This window comes from Gracilinanus agilis, chromosome 4 (genome assembly GCF_016433145.1).
Source record: "Gracilinanus agilis isolate LMUSP501 chromosome 4, AgileGrace, whole genome shotgun sequence".
NCBI classification, from domain to species: domain Eukaryota; kingdom Metazoa; phylum Chordata; class Mammalia; order Didelphimorphia; family Didelphidae; genus Gracilinanus; species Gracilinanus agilis.
Genome location: NC_058133.1, coordinates 235,845,997 through 235,858,038, shown reverse-complemented (window position 1 = coordinate 235,858,038; position 12,042 = coordinate 235,845,997). Strand labels below are relative to the sequence as shown.

The 12,042-nt window shown below is 38.8% G+C and overlaps 1 protein-coding gene across 1 annotated transcript; it reads right to left on the bottom strand.

Moving 5' to 3' along the window:
* Positions 1–8,878: 8,878 nt before the first annotated feature.
* LOC123244008 (myotilin) lies at positions 8,879–10,893 on the bottom strand. Its single transcript, XM_044672234.1, has one exon. It carries the CDS (start codon positions 10,835–10,837, stop codon positions 9,338–9,340), a length of 1,500 nt encoding a protein of 499 aa, XP_044528169.1. The 5' UTR covers positions 10,838–10,893; the 3' UTR covers positions 8,879–9,337.
* Positions 10,894–12,042: the final 1,149 nt, after the last annotated feature.

Below are 12,042 nucleotides of genomic sequence, written 5' to 3'. Positions count from 1 at the left end.
AAAAAATATTACTTAGTGCCCTCTGTAACATACTATCACTAACCCCTTACAGTTATTCACTGCCCCCAAATGCACCTGTGGCCATCACCACCTCCCTGGATCTCTGCAGCACCCACCTAGGAGAAATGGCGCTCCTTTGGCAATCACTGGGATAGAGTATAGGACTTGGAATCTGGAAGGCCCAAATTCAAATTCTGCCTCAGACATTTACTTACTAGTGGTATGACCCGAGGCAAGTCACTTATCCTCTCTCTGTTTTAGTTTCTTCATATATAAAATGGGGATAATAATAGCATTTACCTCCTGGGTTAGTTGCAAGGATCAATGATAATATTTGTAAAATATTTGCAACTCTTAAAGAGCTGTATAAATGCTAGGTATTATTATTATTGTTGCTGTTGTATCACAGCACTATAAAAGTTATCAACTGTGAAATTGCTAAATAACTTGTAGCATATGATTGTAATGGAATACTATTGCACCATAAGAAATAATGAGCAGATTAATTTTTAAAAAATGGAAAAATGTACATCAAATTATGAAGAGTAAAATGAGTAGAACCAAGAGAACATTATAGACAGTGTTTGTATAGTTGGAAAATCTTGAACCTTTGGAACTGCATTGCCCAGGATTCCTTTCTGTATTACCCACAATTCCTTTTCCTTTCTATTAATGTGTGTCTTTTGCGTGATTGTGTTGGACTTAAAAATCAGTCTGACAGACTACTGAACTATTTCTAGCCTGGTAAAGCTACCCCCAACCCCCAATGTTTCCCAGTACAGTCTTCCTTATCTCCCCCTATCATAAGCTTAAAACTGATGCTATCTTATCTGATGAATATTTACCTTCTTGAGGAATGTTTACCTATGTTTACCTCTTTAACAAGGTTTGCCTACTTAATGAATGTTTGCCAAATGGTTCCTGACCCCTGACCCTGAAACCCCTCTTGCCAGATGCTTCCTGACCACCTGTCCCTGACACTACCGTGACCAACCCCCTTCCCCAAACATTTCTATATAAACCCTTGGCTAAGAATTCCAAGGGGTCATTCAGGCATGCCTCTCTGCCTAGGGACCCTAGCTATTATTGCTAGTAAAGAATGAGCCTCTTCTTGCATATTGCATTGTCAGTGTGATTCTTCCTCTGGTCATGATTGAACCTGGTTTAGGTATTAAAATTTTGGTACAACATATGAGGGATGGCCAGGAAAGGATCCACTGCCAGAAAAGCCAAGAGGGTGAGGAGATCTGGGGTTGGGTGGCCTGTGTATGTGGTTGTGTGAATGTGTGCTTGCATTGTATGAAGAGGAAGCCTACCACAGGCCCCCTTCTACATGTGTGTGTATGTGTGATTGAATTGATGGGGGAGGTAATGCCCTGGTAAGCATACAGGTAAGTGGTTCGGCTTGCCCCACTGCTCTGGGGTTTATATGGAGAAACCTAAGCCAAGCTTTTCAGCCATGGGCACCCCTTCTACCTGTTTCTGAGTGAGGACTGGGGAAAGTATGCAGTTCCTTTTTGACCCGTGAGGGCAAAGGTCGGAAGCCCTGGGAGTGAGTGAGGTGTGTGACTGGCAGGCCACGTAGACCAATTGATCTCCCTATTCCCTTGGAATTACTACAGGAACTGGTGAGGTTTGAGGCCTCACAGGGCCCCAAAGCAAAAGGTTTGGGTCCTGTCTTTGGAGTCCATCCAGTTGGTTCAAGTCCATCTGGATTTTCTTGTAGTTTGTGTTCCCCCCCCCCCCCAAGTCAGGGGTTTGAGTCCCCTGAGGAAGGCTAGTGGACACACTGCCGGTTGGGAGGAGAGAGAGGACTGAGGCAGGATCCCCACTTTAATTGTTTGGGACCAGTCTGGGCTCCCCTAGGCAAGTGAGTGTGAGCATACACATGTTTGTCTTGTGTTTGTCTTGGCCAGTCAGGAATCTGTCAGGTTTAAACCATCCTTAGTCAGTCTTTTGTGTGTACTGTCTGTGTCTGTGTCTTTGGTGTTATTTCTGTCCTTATCATGAGCCAGGGTGAGACAACCTGGTGCTTGCTGGTTTCCCCAGCCTCAAGGTGAGTTCAGAGGGGAAAACTGCAAACATTCTGCAATTCCCCTTTCCCCCATCTACATTTCTAACCTTCTACTGGAGAAACTGTGCTGCTGGGGCAGCAGACTTAACATTTCAATAGGGAGGGGATTTTAAACAAACCTCCCAGACTCAGTGGCAGATTTAACATCTGAGTAGGAGGGGATTTGAAAGTTCAAAGTTCTTTCCTTAAGAAACACAGCCAGCCTAATGAACAACTCACTTCCGACCCCCACTGGAAACAGATAGCAGTTTGTTTAGGTGCTACAAGAAGCATTTTATTAGAAATCACAGCCAAAAAGAGAGACAGGTTAGATCAATCAGAGTGTAAAGCACAGGGAAAGTTAGGGGACGCCAGTCAGATCACAGTACCTGAGCTCAGCACAGCTTTCTCAGTTAAAGGGACAGTGTGCTGAAACTGTTTTAATGAGTTTTCTCACTGCAAATATTTCTTTGGATCCTAAAGAACTGATTTTTTCTTTTAAAGCATGCTTGTCATAAGGTTGTATATTTCTGTTTATTGTTGTCTTTGTCACAGTCTCATCTCTACGAATTCTTAAGTTGGACATTACAAAAAGAGGGGGATTTGAAAGATTGAACTTCCCACAGTCAAAAATCCTCAGCAGAGGACAAAAGCAAATATCTGTTCAATGATTTTTCCTCTTTCTTCCTTTGGATGGGCCCCCAAATGAGTGAAAAAGAGAAAAATTCAGAGTAGAAAAGGGAGATTTTGCTTCACAATTAGAGGCATTTTTCACTTAAGATCTGATTTTAAGGGTTGAGGATTGCTAATGATTTTTGATATGGTACAATGTAATTTTATTTATTGTGGTAACTGTTTGTCAGTCAAATGTGAAATAGTAACCAGATTTTATTGAGCACAAAAACTCATGATTAGAAGTTTGTTAAGCCTTGATTTCAGTGAATTGAGAATTGTCTAAATGTGAATAATAGCCAGCCTGACACAGAGAGGGAATGATTATTCTATAAGGAAAGAAATTGTACTGGCTACTTTGTAAATGTAAAAGTCATTCAGAAAAAGTTGAATGTTATTATTGAGAACTTATTCTAGAATTTAATTTTGGGATTTTTCAAATGAGATTTTTTTTTTAACGTATGTGCTGTCAGAACTAGCAACAAGTAATCATATGACACACAAGAAGTTTTTAAAGTGTTTAATCTGTGCATGGGTTTTAATAATACAGGTACTGAAAATTTGGTAAAAATGTGTACAATGTATAAGATGGAATTTGTGATCAAGAGATTAACATGCGTTTAGACTCAAATTGCTAGAAAGTAATAATGAATGAATACAAAATATGTATGCATTTGGACTATAAAGACAATTAAGTTTTCCACCTGAATAGGTTAAGGTTGTATGATATGCAAACTGTATGAAATTACCAAGAAAATTTGACCAGCCCAGGAAGCTAATAGGATTACATGCAATTAAATATAGTACCTTTCCTCTTTTTGCAATAATGGTAAAGGAGAAGCCAGAAGAAGTAAAGAGTAATAGATAGAGAAAGAGAGACTTGAATGTCCTGAGTATGCAGATTCATGATGGGTAAATGGAGGTTGTGTTCTGCCTTTTAAGCAGAGAGTTTGAGGGAAAAAGAAAGAGGAATAAGGAGAGAGAAGGAGAGATGAAAGAGAACAGATAGGGAGGTGAAAGAGAATAGATAGATGTACTACTCTTATAATTGGATCCTTGACCTGGGGATAATTTCTAAAGTTAGTGTATATGGTGTTGGGAAAATCAGAAATGGTTCTGGAATTTCTCTTGAAAGTTACACTAAAGAGATTCCTGTATGGCTTGTCTTAGTCTTTCAGATGGCCCAGGTAAAGGAGACGATACAACCCTGATTTATATTTACTGTGGAGCTACTTAATCCAGCACTCCTGTTCCTTAATTCAGGTTTTGTGACTAAAATGTGATATGTTAATTATTGCCAAAATATGTAAGAATAACTGAGTGATCAACCTGGTAGGGAGGTGAAAGGCTTGTTTGAGGGTATGGAAATTGTTTTCAGACTGCTGCTTAGCAGAATTTCTCTGAGCTGTAATGGGAAAAACTTGTCTTTTAAGGAAGGAAAAGTCTTCTGGGATCCAGTGGTGATATAGTGCAAAAGACAGAGAATGTTCTGTGGTGGTTAGAGAGGCAATTCTAGGGCTCAACTTGGACTGGACCTCTTCTGAGCATCTAGTCTACTAATGCTTGAGTGACATAAGGATGGCATGAGCCAGTGACAGCTTTGGCCTGTACATGGAGCCCCTCACTATGTGTCCCTTGGGACGTGAGGAAATGTTTTTCCTATCTACCTTCCCTTTTTGGAGCAAGTTCCCATAGTCAGCACTTAATACAAATTGTAAAATTAATGTTTCCATCTCCCCAAACAACCTATTGGGTTAATAATCGAAAATTATCAAATTGTTAGGGAACACACTTTGAGAAGTAGGCGAAGTTTAGTGATAGATGACTTGTAGCTTGCAGCCTTAATTTACCACAACTGAAGTTTGGATCTTGACCTTGGAAATAACCCAGGGCTTTCTGGATTTCCTCCAGGATCTGGGATAAAGAAATTTATCTGTAAAGTGTTGTTATTCAAGTATTTATAGATGCCATATTAATGTGGGCTTTGCAAAAGGATATTCTTTAGCAGAAACATCACAGGCCAACTCTGCAAGTAACTTAGGGATCAAATTTCCTAAAAGGTTCAATTCCTGTAAGAGGATAATTTCTTGGGATAAAATCTGTTGGCTAAGATACCCAAATGCTAATGTTTATTATCAGTTTCTATTGTGCTAATTTTCTCTCTTCGTATCTGGTGTTTTCATTTTTGCCCCAGGCCTGGGTTCTGTCTTAGGGACGGATGTTCCCCCTTGTGACCTGTCTGTCAGTCTGGGGAAACAGTCTCTGGTCTCCAAGCCTTCGGAACCCTGGCATTCACTGCAGACACCCCTGAAGACCCTGTGCTCACAGCTCCTCCTCCTGTTCCCCCTCTCAGAGATTCTACACCCCTTCTCAGCTTGAAGAAGCTACAGAAGATTGAAACCATCAGCCCTCTTCCCTTAGACATTTGGAGGAGGGGAGGGGAGACGGCATGGGATCTTGTGGGACATTGTACCCCAGAGACAGCATAGAACATGGTACCCCCATAGTGAAAAAGTCTTTTATTCAGGCAAACTATAGGCAGGAAAATTCCTTTCCTTCCACTATGTACCCTTCCCCTTATTTTTAACCAACTAGCAGCTTTTGTAAAGGAATGAATTAACACCATTCAGCTTATGGTCCTGTGTCAGTATTACCAAACAACCCCCATCCTTGATACAGTGTGTGCTGACACTAATCTTTAAAGGACAACCTGAGGATGATTCCTCAGGATCAAAAGAAAAAGTAGGGAATGTTGGACTTAAAAATCAGTCTGACAGACTACTGCACTATTTCTAGCCTGGTAAAGCTACCCCCAACCCCCAATGTTTCCCAGTACAGTCTTCCTTATCTCCCCCTATCATAAGCCTAAAACTAAAGTTATCTTATCTGATGAATATTTACCTTCTTGAGGAATGTTTACCTATGTTTACCTCCTTAACAAGGTTTGCCTACTTAATGAATGTTTGCCAAATGGTTCCTGACCCCTGACCCTGAAACCCCTCTTGCCAGATGCTTCCTGACCACCTGTCCCTGACACTACCCTGACCAACCCCCTTCCCCAAACATTTCTATATAAACCCTTGGCTAAGAATTCCAAGGGGTCAGTTCAGGCATGCCTCTCTGCCTAGGGACCCTAGCTATTACTGCTAGTAAAGAATGAGCTTCTTCTTGCATATTGCATTGTCCATGTGATTCTTCCTCTGCTCATGATTGAACCTGGGTCAGGTATTAAAATTTGGGTAGGACAATTGAATATAAATTTTGGGTCATGCCCCTCTCCCTCTCTCTTCCAGGTGAATTGACTTGTGACCGGTCCTTGTTGTCCTAGGACAATTCATGTGGAAGAGAGAGGGAGAGGGAAGTTACCCAAAACTTATATACTATCATGCAAAAGACACACGTAAATAGAAAGGAAAAGGAATTGTGGATAATACAGAAAGGAATCCTGGGCAATGCAGTTCCAGGGGTTCAAGATTTTCCAACTATATAATAGAAATATTATTTGAAGAATGTCTTGTGTAGGTACACTTACAGAGGAAGAATTAATAAATAGAAATAAGCAAGACATTGTTTTATATATACATAGATCTTTTGTCAAATGATGCCTTTTGTAATGGGAGGAGGAGGAGGAGAGGGAAGGAGTTACTTTGGTATTTTAATGTAACAAGCAAATAAATGCAAATTTTGAAAAATTCAGTCAGCGCAAACGAAACCCACAAAACTAAAATTATACATCCTGAAAACTGAGGAGAAATACATAAATTGGAAACACAAAAACATAAAAGTAATAAAACTAAAAGTTTGTTCTCTGAAAATACAATCACCACCACCACCAACAAAACTTTTTGACAAACTGATTAAAAATAGAGGAAAATCGGGGGCAGCTGGGTAGCTCAGTGGATTGAGAGCCAGGCCTAGAGATTGAACCTAGGTTCAAATCCGGCCTCAGACACTTCCAAGCTGTGTGACCCTGGGCAAGTCCCTTGACCCCCATTGCCTACCCTTACCACTTTTCCACCTATAAGTCAATACACGGAAGTTAAGGGTTTAAAATAAAAAAAAATAGAGGAAAATCAAATTAGCAAAATAAAAAAATAAAACAAACACAGAAGAAATAAAAGGTTTTTTCAAAACCTCTTATATATATATATATGCTAGATAACTAAGAATCCAAAAGAAATAGATTATAAAAATTTAAATATGCAAAATAACAGAACAGCTAATTGAAATATTAACAATCCAATCTCTGAAAAGGAAATAGAACTTTCAGAAAAGGAAAAAACATCAATATCTTCTTATGCAAATGGATTTATAAAGAAAGAGTTAACAGCTACTTTTTAGAAATTAATCTTAAAAACAGCATGAAAATTAATTATCAAAATCTATTTATGAGGCAAATATAGTTCTTATATCTAAACTATGGATGGATAAAGCAAAGACAGAAATCTATAGATACATATCATCAATTAAATTTTTAAATAAAATCCTGACAAACAGACTACAAGTAATCCCCAAATTCATTCATCTGACCAAGCTGAACTTACATCAGGGTTGAATGGTTGATTCAATATTATAAAAAATATTAAACATAATAAAAACCATTTGATTTAAAGAATAAGTGCAGAAAAAGCTACCAACAAGGTATAACCCTCATTTCTTTTTTTAAAAAAATACATTTATTATAGATTTCTTTCGTTTTTTACATGTTCAGAATTTCTCCCAGGATCTTTCTATCTTCTTCCCTTCCCAGAGAGCCATCTTTTGTAATAAATACAATTTTTTAAAGAGAGAAAAAAGAAAAAGAAGAAAAGAATGATCAGAAAGACCACTTAATATAAAAAAATTAAAATATATGTGACATACAACATTTGAGAGCTGTCCACCTCTGCAAATGAGTAGGAGAGGAGTGCCTCCTCATATTTCTTCTGTGGGATTGTATTTTTTCTTTTTATAACATTCACTTTTGGTTGCTTTATTCTGGTTCTTTTGATTTACGTTGTTGTAGACATTGTGTATATTCTTTTTTTGTTTCTACTTACTTCACTTTATATCAAGTCATGTAAATCTCTTCATGCTTCTTCATATTTATCTTATGAAAATTTCTTTGTTGAGAGATGGGTCACATGCTTCATTACTGAGTTCTGGAATTATGGTTTGTCTTTGTCTTGATCAGAATTCTTAAATTTTTTCTTCAGCTAATGCATAATAGATTTGGCCATAACACCTTATTTTTTAACTCTGTTTGAATCTCATTGTTGCAAGTATGTTTGTTGTAAACAACTTATTGTTAAATTCTGCTTTCTAATCTATTATTATCTTCTTCTATTTTATGAATGAATTCATCTTATTTGTATGCATAGTTATGATTACTAATGATATTTCTATCTTATTTTCTTAGACTTTTCCTTCTCCTGCTTTTTATTTTTATTTTTATTTTTTTTAAACCCTTACTTTCTATCTTGGAGTCAATACTATGTATTGGCTCCAAGGCTGAAGAGTGGTATGGGTAGGCAATGGGGGTCAAGTGACTTGCCCAGGGTCACACAGCTGGGAAGTGTCTGAGGTCAGATTTGAACCTAGGACCTCCCATCTCTAGGCCTGGTTCTCAATTCACTGAGCTACCCAGCTGCCCCCTCTCCTGCTTTTTATACCAACGAAGAAGGTGATGAGAGAGAAGGCATCTTTTCATTACCAGTTTTCTACATTTGATGCAATCTATTTCTGTCTATATGCTCCTATTTTCTTTCCCTCATCTAGAGCCTGATATCAGGTTCTTATGTTTTCTTTTCTATTAATCTTCTTTCTGTGAATCACCCCTACATATACAAGTCAGCTTCAGAACCCTTTGTGTTTGAACTGGTGGAATACAAAGATCTTATGCTGCAGTTAATGACATCAGAAATAATGGGGCTATGTTAACCCTCCAGAGGTCAACCAATTCTACATGTTCAAGGGAACAATATGGTTTAGTGGAAAAAACAGTGGTTTAGGAGTTAGGAGGCTGGGCTCTTAGAGAGTTTCATTGACTACATGATATGTGAGAACAGGTTAACTAAATTTATAGTCTTGGCTCATGGTTGCATAGGTAAATATGATCTGAGGTGGAGTGCATTTTTTCTTTTATTTATTCTTTTCAGTTACATGTATAAACAATTTTTTTATATTTAAATTTTTATTGGTTTTTAACATAAGCTCCAGAACACTCAGATAATCTGCAACATTTCAGTATTTCTGAAACACACCTTAATGTCATTAAAGGTCATAGCCTTTAGAAAGCCATACCAAGGAGCTGCTTTTGTTACTGGCGCTATTTGTGGTTTAAAAAGGCTCTACAGCTTTCATATTCAGGAGTCATTGAGCATTTATGATGAATTAAAAAACCCACATCTCAGGATATCTTCTACATTTATAAACTCATACTCACAAATTTCCCATTTTTTAAATACACCAGAAAATTAGTTTGTATGAGAGTCAAAAGATTAATATTTTGTACAGTAGTTATGTTGCCCAATAAAAGCAATATGCTGTTAACTGCACCTATGGGTTTATTTTAAAGATCTTAATTAAATGACTGAAGATTACTAGTTGCATTTGTCATGTTTTCTTACGCTGTTAAAGTTCTTCACTTTCGTAGAGTCCAGATTGAGCTGCTAAGCGCTGAAACTCCCCTTCTGGGTTAAAGGCTTGCTTCACATCCAAACCTTTCCCATTCAGTGCTAAGTATTTACTGAAAGTTGGTCGAACCCGTAACTGCTTAGGATTTGGAAGAGTTTGAGTTGGACGGGCTGCGACATCCAGCCTAGTATTGCATGTGACCACTCCAGCTTCATTTACTGCAGATACAGTATACCACCCAGCATCTTTCTTGTTTGCATCTTTAATCAACAGGGTAATTCTTCCAGAGTTATCATGGTACAAGCTTATCCGGTCAGTATTGAATTGCACCATTTCATTATTTCTTTTCCAGAAAATCTTTGGTGGAGGTATAGCAGAAACTTGGCATTCTAATTTCACTGAGTCCCCTTCGTAAATTTTTTTGCTCTGTGGTTTGTAGATGAACATTGGTGCTCTCTTATGCTCCTTTGCAAGAACATCCAGTTGTATTGTAAAGGTGGCTTCTCCTGCTCGATTCTTAGCAACACATACGTAAGTTCCTGCATCTGAGGCTCTCACGACTTCAAAGATGAGTGAATGAAAACCTTTTTCAGACACTATCATTTTGTGAAAATCATCTGATTGAACTGGTCTTCCATTTAGATACCATGTCACATCAGGAGCTGGTAATCCACTTACTTTATAGTCTATTCTGCAGAATCGTCCTTCCTCTATAGATAAGTTCTCTGGCACTTGAACAAAACGTGGAGGGTAGAATTTCTCCAGGATTGATTCTTGATCATTTGTATCTCCTCTTGAAGATGATCTACTCCTTATCTGTGGCACAGGAACCTGCAATCTTGCATTTTCTGAGTTGTGCTGTGCTAAGTCCTGTGATTCATTATCATTCTGTGCTTGAAACACCGCAGCAGCATTCTGTGGTCCCAGCAGCCTGCGAGCCATTCTCTCCTCATATGTTAGCCGTTGGTTTCCATTGTGTAGAAGATTGTCCTTGCACCGAAGCTTTCTTTCCAAGTCTTGGATCAGAGCTTCTTTGGATCCTTGTATTTCATGATCAGGAGTCTTTGGTGCCATTTTAGGATGTGCTCCTTGGGCTGGCTTAACATTTACAGGTTGGTTGACTGATGGCTGCTGGTAATTGGATTCCACAGTTGCAGGGTTTTTGCTGCCACTATAATCAGGTTGTGATGGCAATACAGAACTGAGGAAGCTGGCAGGGGACTGGTTATATGTGGATGTCACTCTTTGTCCCAGGGAAGAGCCAGGAAGCTGCTGGCCAGAAGTCGGGAAAGCTGACGAGGACATTGTGATCTGAGAGCTCATTGTAGAAGAAGCAGAATATCTTTGCTCCGTGCATTGCCGGGGGTGGATGAGGATGGAAGACTGTTTGGTTTGGCTAGAGGAGAAAGTCGAAGTCTCTGGCCCTGGAGGTTGTAGTCTGGAGCTGCATGTGTTCTGTGACTGGATAAAATGTTTTGGACGCTCATAGTTAAACATGGTGGGCTGGTATATGGAGGGAATGGAAGGTGAGATATTGCAGTTAGTATTTGATCCTGGTAGGGAGGTGCCTGGAGTTAGGGATGGTGAAGTTGAAAAAGCTGGAGTCTGCAAGGAGTCAGAACAAAGATTGGTCGACCTCTCCTTGATGAGTTCTGGGGAGGAGACAGTTGTTGGCCTTGATGGATCAGTTCTCTCTTGAAGAATACTGTCCCTCTAGCTCCAGATGGTGCCACCTGGGTTTAACCCACTATTGAGGGGCAGGGAGAGGCATTCTGGTCCCTTGCAGACTAATCATAGTGACCCTGTACTTAGTATTATAACACCAGTGACTTTTATCAGCTGCCAAACAGTGACATCTGATGTACTTGCTTGTCTGTCTACCTATCCTGGTGTGTCAAAGTAAGAGTCCACAATCTAAAAGAGCCTGGGATAGTGGAAGGAGTCCTGGACTTCTAGGCAGGCAGAACTGTTGAATTCAAGCAACATTCTGACTTTAGCTATGTGATTTCAGACAAGTCACCCTCCATTCCCTTGAGCTCAGTTTCTTTAGCTGTCTGTATAAACAATTTTTGACAATTTTTTTCTGACATCTTAGAATTCAAATTTTCTCCCTCCCTACTCTCCTTATCCCTTCCCAAGACAGTAAATACTTGGCTACAGGTTATGCTCATACTTTTAGGTAATACATATTTCCATATTGTTCATGCTGTGATAGAAGACACATAAAGTAAAAATCTTCTGAAGGAAATAAAATGGAATCGTGATCTATATTCGGTCTGATACACTTTTGCAGAGGTAAGTTGAAGATACATGCCTGTGTCACCAGTATAATAATTATAAAATACTAGGAAGGTGATTTTAGCAATATATCACAAAGATCATATAATACAGCTTAGTGAGATTTATATCAGGAATGCTGGGCTGTTTCAATGTTAGAAAAATTATCACTATAACTGAGCATATCAATAACAAAAACAACAGAAATCATATGGTTACCTCAACAGATGCAGAAAAAGCTTTTTGACAAAATACAATACCAATTCCTGTTAAAAATATCAGAGAGCATAGGAATAAATTGAACATTCACTAAAATGATAAGTAGTAGTTCTCTAAAACCATCAGTAAGCATCATCTGCAATGGGAATAAGTTAGAAGCCTTCCAAATAAGTTCCAGAGCGAAGCAAGGATGCCCATTATTACCA